At 40.2% G+C, this 22,583-nt stretch overlaps 2 protein-coding genes and 1 long non-coding RNA gene across 4 annotated transcripts in view; 2 read left to right on the top strand and 1 right to left on the bottom strand.

Annotated features, from left to right (window-relative positions):
• Nucleotides 1-314: 314 nt before the first annotated feature.
• Nucleotides 315-12,676, top strand: LOC111329226 (uncharacterized). Its single transcript, XM_022933859.2, has 17 exons — nucleotides 315-471; nucleotides 1,080-1,199; nucleotides 1,776-1,934; nucleotides 2,533-2,655; nucleotides 3,149-3,262; nucleotides 3,867-4,010; nucleotides 4,584-4,607; nucleotides 5,522-5,626; nucleotides 6,208-6,318; nucleotides 7,290-7,421; nucleotides 7,666-7,770; nucleotides 8,080-8,190; nucleotides 8,371-8,502; nucleotides 8,822-8,962; nucleotides 9,329-9,439; nucleotides 11,708-11,815; nucleotides 12,312-12,676. Exons 1-17 carry the CDS (start codon nucleotides 372-374, stop codon nucleotides 12,419-12,421), a joined length of 1,950 nt encoding a protein of 649 aa, XP_022789594.2. The 5' UTR covers nucleotides 315-371; the 3' UTR covers nucleotides 12,422-12,676.
• A 2,378-nt stretch (nucleotides 12,677-15,054) lies between these two features.
• LOC148725316 (uncharacterized) lies at nucleotides 15,055-16,269 on the top strand. Its single transcript, XM_088731474.1, has one exon. The coding sequence runs from the start codon at nucleotides 15,055-15,057 to the stop codon at nucleotides 16,267-16,269; it is 1,215 nt and encodes a 404-aa protein (XP_088587600.1).
• Nucleotides 16,270-19,384: 3,115 nt separating this feature from the next.
• LOC148725315 (uncharacterized) overlaps nucleotides 19,385-22,583 on the bottom strand; it is an 11,085-nt gene continuing 7,886 nt past the window's right edge. Inside the window, exons 1-2 of one of the 2 annotated variants that reach the window (XR_015990667.1) lie at nucleotides 21,445-21,747; nucleotides 19,385-20,235 (exon numbers count right to left, since the gene is read on the bottom strand). This is a non-coding gene — a long non-coding RNA (uncharacterized LOC148725315). Of the gene's footprint in view, nucleotides 20,236-21,444; nucleotides 21,748-22,583 lie in introns of those variants that run through there. The other variant, XR_015990668.1, reaches the window with a different exon arrangement.

The raw sequence follows: 22,583 nt of genomic DNA, 5'->3' as shown, positions 1-22,583 counted from the left end.
TAATTTTTAAATTTACCATAAGACAAGGCGTCCAATCTAATTTTTGAAAAACATCTTAAATGTTGCCTAGTCGTCACACGACAGTACCCTCGTTTCAGACGTCCTTTTCAAAATCAGAGGCTTTAGTGTCAACTTTTGAATCTCTCATATCTGGTTTACTGTGGCTTAAGAAGTTAATGATCCAGGGCGTAATGATTTAGTTTGGGGGAGTTCACTTCTCTTTCCAAATCAGCTCAGGGAGAACTCTGGGAAAATTAGGTACGATTCTAATTACAATCTATGACGGAGTTAATTGAGATTATTGAAGGGCTCAATCGGAATTTCAACCATGTTGACATAGAACTAACCGAGAATTAAAGCATTCTCGTAAAATGGGATCAATCACGAGAAGACTGCAGATAGTCAGTCTAATGTTTCTCGTGATGGTATTTTTCACTGGTGCAGCTAAAGGCAACAACCTGGTGACTTACCGTAAGTACCTTTCTGACTTGAGCACCATTAAGAAAGAAACTTCTTTGGACGGTCTAGTCCTCCAGTGCGTTTAACTTCTCGTCACACTTTTTAGGCGCTTTTCATATAGGTCACCGTGTTCGTCTAAGAGCTAAAGACCATCATGCCTCTTTACTTGGTCCATTGATTAAAAAACAATACCGTTTTCTCGGAATGCGCACGCGCTTATTCCCGGCCCCTGATTACGTGATTTTTATGCGCAGTACAGGTGGTGAAATGTATTTGAATCTACACCACACTTGCAAGGGCTACCAGAGTGTTCCTGAAGTCCACGTAATCATGAGTTGTTTATTCAGCATAGACCGGAGTAAACAGAGTCTCGATGGGGTGATGGCTTTAAGGGCTAATGGTTAACAGGTTAACCATTTTACGGCTAACGGAACATTTTTACGGTTAATGTTTTTTACTACTGACGGTTAAATATTTTTAGCCCTTCTACGGCCAACGGCTATAACCTCATTGAGACCCTCAGGAAATAGCGCACTTGCTGAGGGTACAAAATTGAAGTTTGGTCAGCATACATCAACGAAAAAGCTATTCATTATCTGAATGTGTCTATTTTTTTTAAGCTGAACCAGCAAGTTGCGACTCGGATATTGACTGTTTGAAGGGAAAAGCCAGGTGTATACGAAGGGAGTGTCACTGCATCGATAAATTTGCCTTTGGAGACGGAAAAGCTAAGTGCGAAAGTATGTGCCACTGGATAGCCAAGGGCTTTTGTTTGTTCCAAATTTGTCAGCTTACAGGCCTATCTTTAATACGGCTGATCCTTAAAAGAAGTTCACCCACGTGGCTTGATTGCATAACAATCTAGCTACAGAAATATTTTTATTTTATATCAGTTGTTATGTTGATGTCAGGCAACCCCCTTATCTTATTATACCTTCATGTAGCTGCTTTGAGCCAAGTTTAAGTGACGGAATTCCAAAACAAAGTCCTAAATATAAAGTTAACTAGTTGTTAGTCATCGGTTAGCCAAAGTTTGTTAAGTTAGTCATGTGCACTTTTTTCTCTATCTTTAGTTATATCCTGAAGTTCGTTGGTCTATCATTGGCTCTTGTGTTCTATCTAACCGAGCTTAAACCTAATTGCTCTTAATAATGATAACGATAGGTGTAAGTTTCGGGATTCCCAACGCATCGTTAGTTACAGCTTAGTCCAAATTTCGGCCTACGGGATTTTCTCATTCAAGGTGGTTTGTCACGACGGAAAAAAAATTCAATATACTCCAAAAGACGCCTCTGTTTTAATTTTTTTTTTCATAGAGTGGAAGCAATGTTCACCTGCTGTACGTAACACTGCGTGTACACAGTTGTCTTCCAAGAACGTGCACTGCTTGGAAAAGTCATCCTCAGAGATTTCTTGTAGATGTGATAAAGGATATTTCGGACGATCGAAGTCTCCAGGATGCCTGCATGGTGAAGGTAAATTAATCAAATTCACACTAAAGAATGTGTAGCCAGTCGGTCTCAGAAGTGCTAAATAATTTCATGCATGGATGCATGGCGACCATCTTTCTCATGCAGAGTCCTCATTCGTTTAAGCAACAAGTGTAAGAACAAAATAAACAAATAAGTATAAAGAGGGTAAGTTTTTACGAAACTGTGATGCTGCGTCGGTGGGGGTAACAAGGTAAATTGGTTTTATCAACTGAGTTGAGGTCCCAAGGCGAAGGAAACTAAACAACCTTGTTTGTTCAATTCTCTCCTACTCTCTAAACCTCACTTCAAGCTAAATTTCTAATTACCATAAGCAGCTTTTTATTTCCTGAGTAGAAGAAAGGACCGCGAATACCCCAAATAATTGTTTACTTATTTTTGCGGGGGGGGGGTGTTATCAACTGAGCTGATAATGTAAATTAGCCACTGTAATGAGTTTCAAAGCTGACATTTCGAACGTATCGCTCTGAACGAAAGGCTAACGCTAAAAATGTCAGCTTTGAAACTCTTTACGGTAGCTAATTTACATTGATAAGTGACTTTGACGTGGTTTCTTTGGTTTTATTATCCGTTTTTTCCACAGCTGGTGAAGACGGAAAGTTTCCGTGTTTGACTGACAAGAACTGTCCTCGGTATTCTGAGTGCGTGGACAAACGATGCAAATGTCGTCATGAACTGATCGGAGACGGGGAAAAATGCAAACGTCGTAAGAAGACTGCTTGTTATCGCAATTCCTAAATGACTATCGAAACTAATTCGGGACTTCATTAGTCTTGCCTCACCCTGCTCTGTGATTGGTCTAAAACTCGCGTCACCCTCTCAGCCAATCAGATGCAAAACAAAAACAAAGTTTTCCTGCACTCGATATCATTCTATTACCCTGACCGCCGCTAAAAACAGCAAAAAATGGCATAAACGAACGTTAAGCCCAGTCCCTTGACGCTCACTTCGGTCTCGCTGTCTGCGCGAATTCTGGGAAAGTGAGGGTCTGGGCTAAAAAAAGGCGAAAGAGCCTGTGGTTTACGTTGGATTGGGTCATCTCTTTAAGTCTCATATTTGAGATTATAAATTGATGTTAGTTAAGGTTTTCATAATCCTAGGCACGCATTCCCAATCTCACTTTTTCTATGCACTCCGAAAAGAGATCATCGGAGATGTTGAGGAAATGCATTTTAACCCACAGTTCTTTATATCGCTAGCAAAGCTGAAGTCTTGTTCTTCGAATAAGGAATGCAATACTCAACACGGAAAATGTTTCGACGGAAAATGCCACTGTGTTGGAACTCACGTTGGAGACGGCGTCCATTGCAGAGGTAAGGAACCAGAAAATGTTATAAATTACAACGGTAAGGCAAGTCACCTCTTCCACGTGCTCTTTGACTCTTTAGAGTGGCTAGCATCTAATTTCTCCCTACAACACCATCCCGGAAGCACACATTAACTTCACGAGAATATGTAAAATAATCATCAACTTAAGAAGCTCTTGACTGTTAAACAAATTCTCCTTGTCAGCAGCACCTTAGGAAATGTATAGAGAATAGTGGAGAGAAAATGCATGCTTATACAAATGTGTAAAAGGTCAACTAGTTTAGATAAACAACAAAAACTTCAGCTTCAACTTCAACTTTATTTGCACTGTTCGGATGAACTAATGTTACCCATACAGAATATAGATAACAGAAATGTACCATTTAACTATTATTTAACACGATACAAACTTATGATGGCTACGAAATGCTTTAAGAAGGTGATCCTGCCGTCAAAGGCACCAGAATATTATTTTTGAGCACAATATTTGCTGGCTTCAAATTGTAAATAGAAAAACTTCGGTAAAGAATTTCAAGCTCGCAATTGACTTGTTCAGTGATAGCTAGGTACTTGGTTAAATCGTTCAAGAATAGTTTCTTTCATTTTCAGACACAAAGCCATGTACAAAGCAATTCAAGTGCACAGACAAACATGCGATCTGTTTAACTGATCCCTTGTTTCCAGCAAACAGCTTCTGCAGATGTGATTTACGTAAAGGCTATGTGAGATCCAAAAATGGAAGTCGATGTATAGGTTAGTGTAACGATTTTCGTCCCTATCTTCAATGTTAGGGAACACCAACAATTGAAAGAAATGACAGAGCATTTGTTGTGCTGTTTTAAACGTTGTGGAAACAAATCTAAGTACATAGAATTCTATAGATGCATTGTATGTCCTCCAGTGTTCAGAGTGTTGCTTGCCACTTTAGAAATATGATATGACGTTGTATGATTATCAAGGTAAAAATTCTCAGTTTGATAAAATACCATTCTCGATTTTGCTTAACCCTCCGATTCCCAAGAGTGACAAATCCCTAATTTCTCCTCGCAGTGGCACCCCTAAATCTCACATTAAGGTCACGAGAATAAAGTAAATGATCAATCACCAACTACAGCATCTGTCTGTTATTTATAAAATAACTTCTCCTTGTCAGCCTCATGGAAAATGTAGGAAGAACAGTATGGAGAATATGCATACTGATGTTAGGGTGCAAAGGGTTTAACATGTCCAAGTTTTGTCCACAATGATAGCCAAGACTGAAATAGAGAGACCTTATTAAGTGCGCATCCATGATGCATTCATGAAATGTTTTCGTCATTATTGCAGCTGACAGTTCCTCAAGAAAAAAAGGTAATTGGAGACCAACTCACACTAAGCTAAACAAAATTAGCCTGTTTTTTTCTTTAGCATCTTTTCTTCATATATTACACTATCATTTCGAACTGATCAGAAAACTTAAACTTTTTCATTTTTATGTTCTAAAACAAGAAAAATAATCTAGATAAAACATCACATGGTTGAAATCCGCAACTGGTAGGGGACAAATCAGTTAACTATTTACAAGCCCGGCACAGGAGTTGTGTCTAAAGAATCTAGCGTTAGTCAAAGTTGCCAACAAATAAAATTAAAAATCGTCTTCGCAGGAAAGCAGAAGCATGTTTTGTTATCATACCTCCCTCTCAGATAGGCACACTCGCCCAGTATTAATGATTGTCTATGTTTTTTTTTTAATAATGTTTTTTTTCCTATTCTTCACGCTACTACTTTAATAGCGAGGTCACTAAACCAAAAGTAACCAATCGCATTAGAACACTTTTCGATTGACTATCGTAAACCAAATCCAAAGCAATCAAAACAGCCAATCATAGCAAGGTAAACAATACGAAGAGCCAATCTGAACTTAGGGTAAAAACAAGAAAGCTGCCTGAAGCACGGGAAAATGCGAGTCGCGACTGGCTTTAGTTTTCAATCTGATTGATTCAGAAAGATGCGCGAGTTTTCTGAACCAATCACAGAGCGAAGTAAAGCGAAACCTAAGCAACTCCGGATTACTTTTGACACTAAAACGAAAATTGCTCTAAAGGTGGCGAGGATTCCTGCTAAATTTAGCTGTGCAAAATGAGTGCTTTGATTGACGCAGTAAAAGATGACCATGAAATTGAACCAAATTCTTTGTTCGACTTCTACAAGATTGGTCAGTGACGCATAAATTACCCGCCAACCATGGTCCTACTGGATTAATGAAATGCTCCTTTTCGTAATAGAGTGTTCAAGCGATAAGGACTGCAATCCCATCTACTCTTCATGCTATAAGGGGATTTGCAAATGCAAGGATGAACTCATACGGGACGGAGAAACATGCAAACCTGGTAAGAAAGATGTAGCCTAAAATTTTGGTGTCCTTTAAATGCGCAGTTGCAATGTTCTCTACTTCGCGGAGACAATTTTATGTCTTCACCCTTTACGTAACAAATAATGATATTAAGTGCTGCTTTTCCCGTGCTATATTTTCAAGGCTATGAGATAGAAAAACGAACAAACATTGAATTGGTGGAAAAAGTGGCTATGAGCAAAAGGTCACTTGAAATATAGATATAAATGCACCTCATTACAAAATCTGCGAAAATAAATTATGTTATCCGAAATATTTAGAATAATTTTTGCGCCTTCTTTTTTAATCAGAAGCACGTTAATAAAGAACACCAAACATTTTTAACTTGTATCATTCTTAGTCTGAGAAGCTGAAACCTTACTGCCCGAAAGGACAAACACAACATCAAAAGCACACAAAATTCCTACCCTTCGTCTATCCCAATCTCCCCCACCCTCCCCTCCTCACGTGAAACGTGTCAGCGAATCAAATTAAATTCAGTGTCTTGCGATTATTTGAGCAAATTATCACAAAGCTCGGCGAATTCTTCCCCGTAAGTTTACAGTATTTCTGTTTCAGCCCCTCTTCATGAATGCAGAGAAGATAACGACTGTGATAAGCGAGCAAAGTGCGATAAGGGAAAATGTATTTGTCAAGGGAATACGACAGGAAATGGAAAATACTGCAGAGGTAAAAATTGTAACCATCGTCGTATTATAAGTAAGGTTTAAAGTAAGCAGATTTGTTTGTAACATATATAATAGTTAGTAGATTCCTATGATTCAATTGGGCAAGTGTGCTTCATATACCCAATACGCACCCTAAAGAAGTGTGTGTACACACTGAACCGTACAAGCAGTTTTTAACTTACCATAGATTTACGAGAACAAAGGAAATGATCACCAACTAGCGAAGCTTTTGATTGTTAGACAAATTCTCCTTCTCAGCACTTTAGGAAATGTATAGAGAACAGTATGGAGAACATGCATACTGAGGTTAGGGTGTGAGAGATTAACGCTACCAGGTAGAAAATGTTAGAAAACAGAGAGCAAGATGTGCATTCATCGAGATATAAAACAATTGGGAGGTCTATAGAAAGAACACTCACACACCTGTATCTTTGTACGTTTCGCATGAGTTCTGTTGTATACTGACGACACAGTTATGTTTTTTCTTCGCAATTGAAGTATCCCTCAATGCTGAGATGAACTGTCTCTCCTCGTAGATGCAAGAGAAAGACCCCTTTTTGAATCGCCAAAATAATAAAACAGAATATGTGATTTGATTCTCGCATCAAAGGATTTTCTTTGACGAAATCTGAGTCCTCCAAATACCTTGATGTCGGGATTGACAAGTGTCTGAGTTTTGACCATCATTTAGCATGTAGTTAAGAAAGTTAATATCAACATTAATATTATTATTATTGTTGTTATTGTTATTATTATTATTATCATTATTATTATCATCAACACGCTAAAAGCTACGAGTTGCTCAGGCTACACCTCGAGCAACCCTACTGCATCTTTCACTTCTCCAAACCTCTTCCGTGTTTCATATCTCGATGAACACACGCTGACGCTATACTCGTTATGATAACGAATTTTTTATTTGTACCCAAGGAGGAAATCTTTAAGTGACTATTTTTTAACCTTAACATTTAGTTTCCCTTCCATGTTCACCGAATCATCAGTGCGGCACTGGCGGAATATGTGTAGTGGATCCCTTGTTTCCCAGCAAACAGAAATGCAGATGTGACAAAAGTTTCATCAGAACTAAGAACGGCACATGTACAGGTGGGCTGAGTTAAAATGATAGATAGATAGATAGATAGATAGATAGATAGATAGATAGGTAGGTAGATAGATAGATAGATAGATAGATAGATAGATAGTTTATCAATAACCGATTTGCAACCAATAGTTGAATTATACGATTATTTACAAATTTTAAATATTGAGATAAAGAATTGAGCTCGAACGTGCAAATTGTAAAGATATCAGACTTTTTACATGTATCATCTTTCTGCTTTTCACACAGAGTGCCTCAGTCATAACGACTGTGATAAGCATTTGTCGACGTGCGTCGATGGGATGTGCATTTGTAAGGACGAGCTGATCAAAGAAGGCAACACTTGTAAACATGGTGAGAGATAGGGAATTCATGACACCAAAAGTGTCATGAGCATGGAACCAAGAGAAAGACCAGTTCAACCCTCTCCCCCCCGCTAATTTTTAAAAGCACGTCATGTTAAGAGCTTTGTACGGTTGAAGAGACAGGCGGGCCTCTCTTCAATCTATACTATGCTACATAGTTTTTCCAATCACGTTTTAATTGTCGATCCGAATGCTCTTTCATGCTGCATAACCAGTGAGCTGTAACGGAAACTTTTGCCGAGATAGCTTGGCCTTGAGACACAGGTATTAAAAAATATTTTTTGTCGTATCCTTAAAGCGCCACTGCATCTCTGCGACGAAGAACATAAATGCCACGAAAAGGCCAAATGCATGTTTGGAAAGTGTTACTGTCAGGGTAATTCGACAGGAAATGGAATTTTTTGTAGAGGTAAGTTCAGTTGTGATTTGTGAGTACACTCTAAACTCGATCTAACGACTGCCATCTCTCGTGAGCGACCCCCTTCAATCCCATGAAACCACACGTCCACTGTACGGTGACTTTGAATTCAACTAAAAAACCACCAGAGTTGGAAACTCCAGCTTAATTTTGTTATGTCCAAACTTTCAGATTCCCTTGAGTGTCCAAAAGGACATCAGTGTGGGAACCACTCGGTTTGTGTTGTTGATCCCTTGTTTCCTGACACACCTGATTGCAAGTGCGATCTGGAGTACGAGAAATCTGTCGATGGAAAGTGTGAAAGTAAGTTGTTTTAAGCCTTTGGCCCTAAACTAGTATCTAATTTCTCCCTAAAATATCCGAAACGCAGATCAAGGTCATGAGATAAAAAGGAAATGATCACCGACTAAAGAAGCTCTTGATTATAACAAGTTCTCCTTATCAGCACCTAGGAAATTTACAGTGGAAAATATGGAGAACATACATACTGATGCTAGGGTGTAACTATTAACTGAGGTTAAAGTCACTAGAATTACCTCATCTAAGATGTAATCATTCCTTCCTTAGGCTGATTGCTTTAGCTAGTCGTCACACCGGACGTTTGATAAATTTATTTTTCCAGAAATGACGGAGTGTTCCAAGAAAGGCCTACTTTGCACCAATGACACTATTTGCGGACCAAAATCTGATGGATCTTTTGACTGTCTTTGCAAGAAGGGTTTTGAAATGAAAACTGCACATGGGATTAACAACACATGCCAAGGTACAAATATGAAAAGAAATCCAACCTATAAGCATTTCAAATACAAGTCTAGGATTTATGCCGCTCAACAAATTCGCATAAATTTTATTTGATTTGATATAAAACACATAGGCATAGTCACAAAGATTTTTTATTGCTTGGCTCGAGCGTGAATAGCGCGAACCAGCGTGATTTTCAAAAAGGCTTGAATGGGTCCAAAAACTTCTTTGGTCGTATGACAAGGGTTTTTTTTAAAATCTGGAATATTGATTAAGTCGCAGTGAAACTGTTATTTTGGATTGAGTGACAAAAACCGGAAATACTAGCTTTTCATAAAAATTGAAATCAATGATTTTGGTAAACAATTTATCATTTTTGTTTATGCAGATATCGATGAATGCAAACATAAAGACATTTGCGCTATGAACTCAACTTGTGCAAACTCCATGGGCAGTTATAAATGCTGTATGGTGCTGAATGGAACTGAGAAGTGTGAGGGTAAGTCTTGTTTGGAGATAGCAGGGGCGGGGCAGTGGAAAATTTTTCTTCGTTATACCATGAATTTGTTTTGTATGGCTTCTCCAGTTTTCTGCCCTTGGTGTAAAAGAACCAACTTGCTACTTAAAAATTCACATTTGACTTTGAAACAGTGGGCAGAAATAGCCTCCCGTACCCATCAGCCACCTCCCACGCTTTAAACCCAATTTATCATTACCACTTTTGTATCTATCCAGTAATTCAGTTATTCCAGGAAACCTTATAATTGGAATGGCAGCATGGGCTTGCCAGATCCCTACATTTTAGTGGAATCACAATTAACAGCCACCTGGAATAGTTAACAATTATTGGATTCGGTTTTCGCATGATAGCGCCGAATAATTATCAAGGCCGAAGCCGAAGGCTGAGGCGGATAACACAAACTTTGGCCTTGATAATAGTCCCTTTTACAGTTGTGGGCTTGGTGGCCAAGCCATTAAACAGGAGTGAGGTTAAGGTGACACTGTTGTGATAGAGACCTGTATCTAGTTAGCATGATAACAAAGTAATTTGCATTTGAAAAGCAGCACCATCTCTATCATAACAAGGTCACCCTAAGCCTCACTCCTGTTCAAAGGCTTGGCCACCAAGCCCACAACTGTAAAACGGGCTATTATCCGGGGCTATCATGCGAAAACCGAGTCCAGTAATTGTTTCATCATGCATAATCTTGAGCTGCACTTGTAAAGACAAGAGCGCATAAAACTATTGTCTGTAGGTATGACCTTACTTCTACATATATAAAATCTTTTGTCTGTAGTTATGACGTAAGAGAATGTTTAATAACAGATATTGTAAGATACCTAGACTTTCACTCAACAAAATAAGCGCTGTGGTTGGTTGATAATGGGTCACGTGCCACTAATCAAATTCAAATGTATCCCGACCGATCTACAATTGCGCAGTTGTTGCCCGCGCGCCAAATACAACAGCATATTTTTGCCATATGACTGTTTAAACACGAAGGCGCACTATAAAAGGAGCCTTAGGTCCCACTGGACCATTTGTCAATCAACCGTCGCGTGATGTAGAACTCTTAGAGTCAAGTCAGCCTGAGCCACAGCTACACCAAAGCAGTGAACAGCGGGCGTATTCCCCAAAATGTTTTATGTCTTCATCACAATACAAGAATTTTTGAGATTTGTATTTCCTTTCTCCAATAGAAACTCTCTTTATTTGTGGCGGTAAATTTGAGATCGAAGTAGGTGGTTCGCACGTTACTTCATGCCACCATGCTGGTGGAAGTAAACAATAGATATCTCATTAGCTCCTTTTGTTTGTCTACCAGCATTTAAATTTGACTCGCACACGTTAACGGTGAGTGACAAATGAGCCTAAGTCTTCCCAGGGAAGACTTCCTTATATAGCGCGCCTTCGTGATTAAGGGAAAGTCTAAATATATAACAAAGCACTTAATGTATGGTCCCTCGGGAAACTTGTTAGTTTTGTTTTCCCTCGAGTCCAGGACTGTGAGGAAAACAAAACTAATCGTTTCCCTCGGGACCATACCTTAAATGTATATTATCATAGGACCCGTACAGGCCTGCAAGCACAATCCCATAGAAAACCATAGTTAAAACTGATGTGTGTGGGGCCGACTGGGTTGATGTGAGCCAGTCCGGAAAAAGCCTTCTAGCCTTGCACTCACATATCTTTGTTGCAAAACCTTAAAGGGAAAAAAAGGGTAAAAAAAATTCGTCCTTAGTTGTACATCACGACCTACAGCCAAACATTTTACCGTCCTGTCCTCCCACTCAGTCAATAAGCACATATTTATTGTTTAGTAATTGAATATTGGCTTTGTTTGGAAAATTTTGTTTGATCAATAATGATAACCGCCTCCCGGTTAGCTCAATGGATAGAGCGCTGGACTTTTGTGCGGGAGGTCAAGGGTTCGAGCCCCGGCCGGACCAACACTCAGGGTCTTACAATAATTTAGAAGAATTTGTTACCTTTCTATAACATCAAGAAATGGTTAGATATTCTAGTCTTCTCGGATAGGGACGAATAAATGGAGGTCCCGTCTCCTGCAGGGTTGGGGTAGGAGACGTTAATTTCCCACACACGAGATTACTGTGTGATGGATGTCCTCCCCTGGGGTGGGATGGGTGGGATGGGTGGGAGGGTGAACTAGCATGAATGGTTCCTATGTTCTTTTCTAGTCCTTCTCCACTGCAAAAGTAAATTAAATTTAAATTGATACTAATTCTGGATTTAATTCACTTTCAGAACCAAAGGAAGAAAATTGTAGTTGTGGAAAACACGAGGAATGTCATTATCAAAAGTGTTTTTGCAAGAAAGGGTACTTGAAAAATAACCAAGGAAGTTGTGTTCCAGGTACTAAAATCACAATACCCTCGTATAAATCAGGAAAAAGTCTGCAGTTATCGTGAAGTAGTTTGCTTAGAACCTTGGGACGACTTGGTCATTAGAGTGTCTGCATCTGCATTCTATCCTAAATTTAGTAAGAATGTATGTAAATGTAGGCCCAGCGCAGTTGGCTATAATTGGACACCTGTAGTGATGTAGTTAAAGCAACCTCGTTCCCAGGGCTTTTCCCTTTTTGAATATTTTCCCGCCCGCCAAAATATTCAAAAAGGGAAAAGCCCTGGGAACGAGGTTGGTTGTTAAAGTAGTCAATTAAAGTACATGTATTTAGTCCAATCAGCTGAATCCACCTATCATAGATGATAATACAATTAAGACATAGCGACAACCACTCACCCTACAGGGGAAATGTAAAAGCCAATTCAAAACTTTGTATTTTCCTTTTGTCAAAGATTGTACGTGAATTTCAACTAGCTGTATCAAAACTATTCTGTTCGTTTTACAGGTGCACATCAACCTAGCCATATGAATATCTACTCGTCCAGGTCTTCCAGCACAACTGGTCAAGTTATCCTTTTCCTACTAGCCCTTCTTGGTAAATGTGCCTTTGGTTAATGTCACAAAAGTGGCACCGCGTGTCCTGTTTTCTATATCTCCCCTTCTCTTCCCTTTTTTTATCAATCAAGAAAAAGATATTTATTTGGAGAGTCTGTTTCATTAACAGTAATGGATAGTAAGCTGTGCAGCACATCTTTAATCCTGTGTTTCACCTCTCTCTTACAGCAGTAAATAAGGAAATTCATATATATGGCTGTTAAACTTAAATCAGTTCGTAAACGAAATGAATAAACTTGAAAAAGAGCATTCTTAGCAATGGACTTGGTCAATACTTGGATTATCTTACAGACATAAATAAGAAGAGTTGATCACACTGTAATAATCATGGTAATTAAACTATTGAGGTGTAATTTGGTCCGAAAACAAACCCCTGACATAAAAAATTCAGCAGGAGTGCAACATGTCGCTCAGTTTATTTTAAATTGCAAGTTTGATTCTAGAAGAATTGAATTTCAAAACTCAAAGATCAATTGTCACTTAGCTACTAGTATATCAATGTTGAAAATGCACAAATTGCTCAAGCAAATGATATGAGCCAGTATCCTGTGATTCTTCCATCGACCCCAAAGCATTCTGGGCTGCCTAAACACAGTTAAATGGAATAAAATTTAAAGTTACAACATTTAGCAAATTAGACTCTAGTCGATCCACTCAGTCCATTTACTATAATTCAAAATCATTTTTCTTTCTCAAAAAGATGCAAATCAGATTGTTGTGATCCAATCAAAATGGCAACTGGAATAAATGCCTTTCCCATTCAGTTGTCTTCGTGTTTAAATACTGCTCAATCGTGGAAGTCTGGAATCATAAAGCAAGAACAGTACGGGGTAGCTGCCTCCCTCATTTATGCATATCGAATTCCCCATGCACCTGTGTCAACCCGATGTAAATTGTTGCCTGATCAATGTCATATAGTCTTCGATCCGTGGGAGATGTACAGTGCAGCTCAAGGATAAGAAGATCAACATATGCCCGTTTAGAACTCGTTATAAACGAGTCTAAGACCGGACATAGACAAGTCTTCACCGACAAGCATACACACCTACTGTTAAATATGAGCTGACCGATCATCTTTTCTTTCATGGAATGGTCTTTGATCAATCCAATGGGCACTGTATTTGCAGTAAAAACTGATGAACTGAATGTCCATTGATGATGAACTGAATGTCCACATTGCCTATTCGCCAATGTGGTACTGTTAACTGTACACAGAATTCACTCGCCGGAAAATTTCACTCACCAATTAACGTCTCACCATTGGACACTGACATCATACTTTAAAGAAAGAAAATGTCCTTTAAAACAGATCACTTTGTGTCTAACGATCCAAGATCATTTTTCCAGTGTTTGCTGTGACACTACATTCAAACTCATTTCAAATCTTTTTCTTGAAGAAGAAATAAGTAGATTCGATCAGCTTATCGTAGAAACTTTGAATTAACAAACTATTTTCAATAGAACCAAAGAAAGAAATTCTCAAGAAGCTAACGTTGTTCTGAGCTGCGCCTCGAATTCTCCTACGCTTCTCTCGTGCTCTCCAAACTTTCCGCGCGTATTCATAAATCGATAGATACGCACGCTAAGCATGGACCAATTTTTTATGTCTTTTATTAAAATGATAACTTAAGATCGCAATGACACAATTGAATTACTTTCCAGTAAGTCGTGCTCTTCGACAGGCCTCCTGTAACATTTACAGATGAGACCATCTACATCATATCGTACAAACAACTATTAAGAAGACTCAAACGCTTCCATCAAGTTACAGAGGGAAAATGACAAGTGAGGAAATGTTTTTGTAAACAACCAAACGTCTCAAGTACTCATTCCATTTTTGTTTTCCGATGCAGTTTCCTGCTTCACTTCTTTAGCGGGAATTCGACGCACGCGCATACCAACGGTCGTTCGCATTCACCCGCAATTAGAGAGCTTTAGATTCGAGTACGAGAACGAGTACGAGTACAAGTTTACTAGTGTGCTCACATTGCGCATGCGTAGCTCTCCGTGACACTGTCACGGGAGCGGGAAACTCGTCGTGTGCCGCTCGTCGATGAGATTTTGACCAGAAGTCGTCCTCCAAAGAACGAGTTTCGAAAGGTGAATATTTTGTATTTTAAACTTACCCTAGTCTTTTTCTAAGTCAGCAAAAGCAAACTTAAAGCCGTATACAGAGGTTTTATCGAATTGAATGTTATTCCATTCGTTTTTGATACTTTTTGGTCGACCTACTTTCACGAAATTCTGAGATCTACACACGTAAACAATATATCCCCAGTCGAATCAATTCAAATTGAAAAATGAGGGCCTTAAACATCACTTTCATCCTTTGAATTTTAACCATGCATGAGAGATATAACCAGTGAATTGTTGTGATGTGGTTGACACTTTCCCGACTTTCTTCAATTCGTAGCGATGGCGAAACGAGCACTTTTTATTTAGAAAGGAAACACGAAACTATGCTTCTCATGTAATATGGTATCCCTGTGTATTATGTATACGTATCTCACGTGACTAGCACATGGAGACAGATCCGCCATCTTGATTAAAAGAAGACCTGTTCTGTTGACATTTATATTTGTCTCGTCCTGCTTCTTAATATTACATGGTGGCAGCGGTGTTAGCCCTACATAATGCCTGATACAGAAGATTCTAATCCTGGACTAATTCAACTTCAAGTTCAAACGGCGAATAATCTCCCTCCTCCGGAAAAATTCAGCGGAGCAAATTCACCACAACAAGCTGCACTTTGGTTGAAATGGTTTCGTCGTTTCGAAAGATATCGAATTGCATCTGGCCTCAAACATAAACCAGACATCGAGCAAGTCGGAACTCTACTCTACGCGATGGGTGAATGCGCCGATGATATTCTTAAAACCCTAAATATCGACGAAGAACAAGCTTCGTACGAAGAGGTGAAAACAGCCCTTAACGAGTACTATGAAATCCGTCGCAACGTGCTGGTTGAGCGCGCCAAATTCAATAAAAGAGTCCAAAAACCGGGAGAACCCGTGGATTCTTTTATACAAGACCTATACAGACTCGCGGATGACTGTGAGTATGGTTTACTCAAAAATGGACTTATTCGTGATAGAATCGGAGTGTTAGATGATGCACTCTCTGATCGACTTCAATCCAAATTGAAGCTAACATTAGAAGAAGCAGTTCAAATTAGTAGACAGGCAGAAGCCAGACAACAAAGTAGAGAGGTTGTACGGGGAAGAACACTAACTAGCATAAACTCCGTAAACATGGTCAAGCGTGCAGGCCAGAATAATAAGCAAAAACACCCCGGGAAAAAACAACCCCTTCAGAGTATCAACAAGTGTTCCTGGTGTGGTAACCACCCACACCAAGACCGGAAGCAATGCCCGGCTAGGAATGCCACCTGCTTAAAATGCAAGAAGAGGGGCCATTTTCAAGCAGTTTGTCGAAGCCAAAACAGCGAGCAGTCACAACAAAAGAAAAAAGTACATGAAGTTGAAGAGGAAAATCATGACATTCCCTTTCTAGGAGAAATCCAAGGGGGGGAAAACAGCTGGATCGTTCAAGTGGGGATAAATGAAAACGTCACTCGCTGCAAGCTAGATACTGGAGCATCTGTATCCGTTGTCAGTGACTCATTACCCTGGTTAAAGAATCAGCCTTTGGAGAATGTCCAGCAAACACTCATGGGGCCGGGGGGGACCCGCCTACCTGTTACTGGATCATTCCTAGCCACGAAAAAGTACAGACAATGCAAGATCCAAGAACGAGTTTACGTCATTAAAAAACCAGTCATCTTCGCTCCTCAGCAGACGAGCCTGTGTCGATCTCGGTCTTGTCCAACGCCTCGACGCAGACGTTGACGAACTGAGTACCTAACTTTAGAACGGAATTCCCAAAGTTGTTCACCGGACTCGGGAAGATGACAACGGAATATCGTATTGCTCTTAAACCTGACGCCCAGCCAGTGTGCCTGTACACACCAAGAAGAGTTCCCCACCCATTACTCCCTAAAGTAAAGGAGGAATTAGAAAGGATGATTCAAGAAGGAGTCATCTCCCCAGTTACAGAGCCAACCGAATGGTTCTCCGGGATAGTCCCAGTCCTCATGCCAAACGGAAAAGTTCGCATCTGCGTAGACCTAGTCCAACTCAACAAAAGCGTTAAGAGAGAGGTCCATCCAATGTATTCCGTAGATGAAAGCCTAGCAAAGCTGAGTAAAAGTAGAGTCTTTAGCAAACTCGACGCTAACAGCGGGTTTTGGCAACTCCCTCTCGACAAGGAGTCCCGCCTACTTACAACCTTCATCACGCCATACGGTCGTTACTGTTTTAATCGTCTTCCCTTTGGGATAACCTCAGCCCCGGAAGTCTTCCAGCGCACCATGACTAGTATCCTGGGGGACCTCAAGGGAGTCGTATGCCATATTGATGACACCCTTGTACACGCGGCAAGACAAGCGGAGCATGATGAACGACTGAGAACTGTCCTTAAGCGGCTACAGGTAGCCGGAGTGACGCTCAACGAGAAATGTGAGTTTTCTAAACGTTCTGTAAAATTCCTGGGACATATTATCGACGAACAAGGCATCCGTCCAGACCCGGCCAAAACTGAAGCTATACGCAATTTCCCAGTCCCACAGAAAGTCAACGACCTCCAACGCTTCATGGGAATGGTCAATCAAATGGCAAAGTTTATACCAAACCTGGTCAATCTCAACGAACCACTACGACAACTCCTAAAAAAAGAGAACATGTGGAAATGGGATGAAGCCCAACAGCAGTCATTTGAAGGAATCAAGAATGAACTGACATCTGCAACAAACCTTGCCCACTACCACCCAAGTCGTCCTACAGTCATCTCAAGTGATGCCTCTAACTTTGGACTTGGGGCTGTTCTTCTACGGCTCCAAGAGGACGGTACCAGGAAGCCGGTGTACTATGCATCTAGATCCCTCTCAGAAACTGAGAAAAGGTACGCAGTCATTGAGAAAGAAGCCCTGGCTGTGACATGGACTTGTGACAAGTTTTCCGACTACGTACTCGGAATGAAGTTTACAGTGGAAACGGACCACAAGCCGTTAGTACCCCTTTTCACTTCAACTGATCTCTCCAAAATGCCACCACGCATCTTAAGATTCAGAATGCGTCTCATGAAGTACGAACTCGACGTCGTATATGTACCCGGCAAGGAACAAATTACCGCAGACACGTTGTCACGCGCTCCTATCGAGAAGAATGTAAATGAGAACATAGATCTTGTGGAGGAAGTGGAAAGCTTCACACAACAGATCGTAGCAGGGCTTCCAGCAACGCCTAAGCGGCTGCAAGATATCAGTGAAGCCCAAGACCAGGATGAAGTATGCAGGATGATCAAGAAGTACTGCCTAGAAGGATGGCCGGCTTACATGCCAAGTTCTACCATACTCCGTCCATACTGGGAGAATAAGAAACATTTAACTGTGATAGACAAGATTCTACTATATGATGACCGTATTGTGATTCCAGCAGGAATGAGGCTGGAAATACTTGACCTCTTACATCAGGGACACCTTGGGATAACAAAGACGCAAGCACGAGGCAAGATGTCTGTGTGGTGGCCGGCGATTACTACAGCGATAACAGACATGGTGACGAAATGTTTTACGTGCGCTAAGAACAGACCAGTGCCCAAGGAGCCCCTGATGCCATCGTCATTCCCATCCAGGCCATGGGAAAGACTAGCCGCTGATCTCTTCGATCTAAAGGGAAAGAAACATCTTATTGTAGTCGACTACTACTCAAGGTGGACTGAAGTTAAAGCACTTCCCAGTGAATTGTCCGAGTCAGTAATCAAAGCCCTGAAAGAAATATTTTCAACTCACGGAATTCCAGACTTACTGGTGTCCGATAACGGCCCACAGTTTGCTTGTAAATCCTTCCAACTGTTTGCAAGTATTTACGGGTTCACTCATATTACTAGCTCGCCAACGTACGCAAGAGGAAATGGTGAAGTAGACAGAGCGGTACGTACTGTCAAGGATATCCTGAAAAAGAACGATGATCCCTATCTCGGTTTTCTAGCATACCGAACAGCACCTCTTCACAATGGCCTGGCGCCATGCGAACTTCTGATGAACCGCCAACTCCGCACCCAGTTACCAACCTTCCCTGACAATCTACAACCAAACCTACGACTGAAAGACCTGGCAAAACTAGATGCAAAAGAGGAACTTTACCGCAGCAACCAGAAAAGCAACCATGACCGCAGATACAAGGCAAAAGACCTACCAGAACTTCAGAGCGGAGAGAAAGTTTGGATTCACGATCAAGATCGGATGGGAACAGTCCTAGCGGCATCTTCATCACCACGATCCTACATAGTTGAAACAGACAAGGGAACACAGCTTCGAAGGAACAGGGCAGCCCTAGTTTCAGCAGATACCTGTACAAAGACACCCGACACCCAACCAGAAGCTAACGTTGAGACAGAAATGCTGAGGAAAAAATCGAAAGTGCCCACCAGCAAAGACCTGACCACAGCTGCGATCAAGCCTACTGAGAGCTGCTACAAAGCTGAACCAGACACCCCGAAAGTGCACATGACGCGCTCAGGGAGAGTAGTAAAACCGCCGCAGAGACTTATTCAGGACACTTGAACGTTGAACATTTGAACATTGCTTTTGTTTACAGTAGACCCTTATACTGTTTGATATGTCGTTTATAATTGTCTGTTTGATTACTGTGAAAGCTTTAAGGGGAGGTGTAGTATGGTATCCCTGTGTTTTATGTATACGTATCTCACGTGACTAGCATATGGAGATAGATCCGCCGCCTTGATTAAAAGAAGACCTGTTCTGTTGACATTTATATTTGTCTCGTCCTGCTTCTTAATATTACACTCAGAAAAGTACTGGTTAAATAGCCTCACAAGTACTGACCAGATTCAAAAGAGAGAGGTATATCTTGGACAAAAATCGCCGAACACTATGATAAAACCTTGAACACTGAAACATTTTATTAGTTTCTCATTAATTATTGTCATATTAATACCATTATATTTATGAAATGAATACTAAGGAAGAGTTTGTATGGTAAAATATCTTAATACATTATTTTTACATCTTTTTACAAATATATATGTAGTTGTATCATATAAATGTACTGTATTATTATTACAAAGTCAGTTCAGCTGTTTTGAAATTAAAAATTATACCTATACAATTTTGATTTTCTCAATTAAATTAATTAGATTTGAAAATTCTCCAGTAAGGAAAAAAAATTGATGGCCATGGATCCACATCCCATATTCATCAATTACTCCTTTCATAGCTAACTATACATAGAAATTTACAAGCAGAAAATGTAATTACAGTATTATAATTTGGTTCAATTCTTCTCTTTTATCTTCTCATCACTTTGCCAAATTGCATTGCTTAAATGTAGCCATAGTTACTACTAACTATGGTGTAGCAAATCAAGAGCTTTAAACCTGAAAATAATCATCTAATGTAGGAGGTTGAACATCAAAATAGGTGCTTGTAGTTGATCCATATAAGCAGGTGCGTGCATTCCTAAGCAGAGCACACACTGAATACATTACACCTACTGGACTTAATCCAATTTTTAAGTTCTTCTTAAAATCTAGGAAAGCGAAGTATGTTACTATGTTGCTAAACACCCACTCCACAGCTTCCCTGATTTTATTTCATCCTTAAAGATGAATTCTGAGTGGATAGGCGAGGTCGCCATATATACACAGTGGTTGTCCACTGGTATCAAATGAATGCTGCTGAAGGTTATGAAGGAGGCCAGACATTCTTAACATACCAGCATCATGCCTTTTACCCTCTGAAATGAAAATTTATAGAGTAAACATACTTGGATTTATATCAGTGGCTAGTGTTATAACACTCTTGTAGCTGCAGGTAACTGTTGAGTTACAGACTGTGAATTAATTTAATTTTTTTTTTTTTCAATTTTCCAAGTTAATTGGTTAATAGCCATTTTGATTTAGTAGGGGCTGGGTTATAGATATTTGTGTAAGGATTCAAGGGTAGGCTTCATTTAATGAAGCTCTTACCAAGGGGCTGACTACCAACAATGTTTCCTGATAGATTTGATCTTACAGCCCACTCCTGTAGGTGTAGATACCATAGATCCTCAAATCAATTAGCGCCCAGGGAGCTGAATTCAAATTTACAAGAAAATGGGGGGTGCCTATTGAAGGGGGGGACTTAATTGAGAGGGGGTGCGTATTTAATTTTTCCCAAATGGTGGCCTGACATGACCATTTTTTAATACATCATCTACACATAAACAAAATTAACTATTTATTGACATAAAAAACTGATCCTAGAGTTTAACTCACCATTAGTGCAATGTACAAATCTACCACTACATGATGAAAACTATGCATCCTTTGCTGTCTCAGTACTCATTCACAAAATGAGGGAAGGGGAGGGGGAACTTATTTAAAGGGGGTACTTATTTTAAATTTTTGGTCGATAGGAGGGGCACTTATTCGAAGGGGGTGCTTATTCGAGGGGGTGCTAATTCGAGGATTTGCGGTGGTGACACTTCAATTCAGTTTCAAATTTGGGGGCTTAAATAAGGGGAGGCATTACAGCAGAACGATGCAAATAATCGTATTAGCTTACCAACTGGTCCATACAAATTGGCTATTAAACCATTTGGCGCAACAAATGAATGAAACTTTAGGGCATGTACCCTTTTGTGCCCATTGGGTACACGCTGGTTCTCTCCTGGGCGAAAAATTGGGCGAACTGTCAAGTCTACAAACTCCTAGCAATTCTCAAGAGCTGTTCCCTTTCCATGGACAGCAAGAGCAAAGTCTTCCAGATGTTGGCTACTCAGCCAGGGTTGATCGAGATCTCTGAGCAAGTATCCATGGTTTGTATAAATAAAGCTAGTCACCTCGTTTAAGATTAAGCTCAGCTCGGGCACTGAACGACCAAAGCGAGGAATCATATCCGAGAGACGACATAGGTAAGAAAAAACTTTCAATAAAATCAACAGTCCTTTCCTTCCTGAACATACCGTGCTATTGGCACAAGTAAATATTTCTGGAATTGCTAATGCCCGAAGAAGGAGAGGCAATCCTGTGATGCCAAACCTGAGCTCGGCTTCAAACTCTTCAGGAGAAATAGCGTCAAAAACATCGTCAATCCTTTCATAGTGCTTGTAAGGATGTTGCCTTCTCATCGTTGTGATTTCATAAATCGCAAAGGAGGTAGACGGATGCTTCTAGGATAGTTTTTTCGGCTAAACATTGCGAGATTGTTACAGTAAATCCCTCGCACTCGGATCGATACATTTGTTTACAATCTAAAGTTACAATTTTCGTCAGCACAACTACGAGTACGATACTAGTGCCAGATCTGGCGCGGTTAAAACTCGTACTCGTACTCGTACTCGAATCTAAAGCTCTCTATAGATGGTTTTCACGTGACGTCACATCATTTCCGGTCGCCATATTTGTGTACAACCCAGGGCAAAATTATATATGCAAATAATAAGCACATCAATAATTTCTGCCTGTAAAAATGAATACTATAGCAACGGAAGCAAAATTAAGTGCCAATACTGATATCATTATCCATCCTCCTCTTTCTGAGTACGCCAAGAAGCTAGAACCACAAGTAAGGCAGCGTTATTTGGAAAAAATTCGGCGATTGGGATCTATCCGTCCTTATTTAGAGTAAGAATTTTCAACCAGACTGCTTGCCTCCAATTGAATCTACAGATCTCCTTTTATATCTGGTTTTGGAGACGAGCTTCTACACGCAACAACAGTTTAAGGCTTTCAGAAGCCTGGAAGCCAACAATCAGATGGTTTCGGGATTTACAACCAGCGTAAAAGGCCACATAATCGCAAACAAATTTGTTGTGTTAGCCAAGGTGAGACATTCGCAGAGAATGAATGATCCCTATCTGGATTATAGCAGAAAAGGAGGGGACAGTTTTATCCGCTCATTGCCTAGGTTGTAAGGCCGGGCTAGCTGAATCATGCTCGCATATTGCAAGCGTTTTATTTTACGTAGAAGCGTGGACGAAGATAAATGGAAAACTTGCTTGCACCCAAACTCTTCCGATTGCGTGCCGACGTAAACAAACACTCTTGAGTCAGTTTGTGTGCCTTTCTTTGTGGGCTTAGCTAGACTTTCTACTTCGCTACC

Source organism: Stylophora pistillata, chromosome 8 (assembly GCF_964205215.1).
Source record: "Stylophora pistillata chromosome 8, jaStyPist1.2, whole genome shotgun sequence".
NCBI classification, from domain to species: Eukaryota; Metazoa; Cnidaria; class Anthozoa; order Scleractinia; family Pocilloporidae; genus Stylophora; species Stylophora pistillata.
This window is presented reverse-complemented; position numbering and strand designations above follow the sequence as displayed.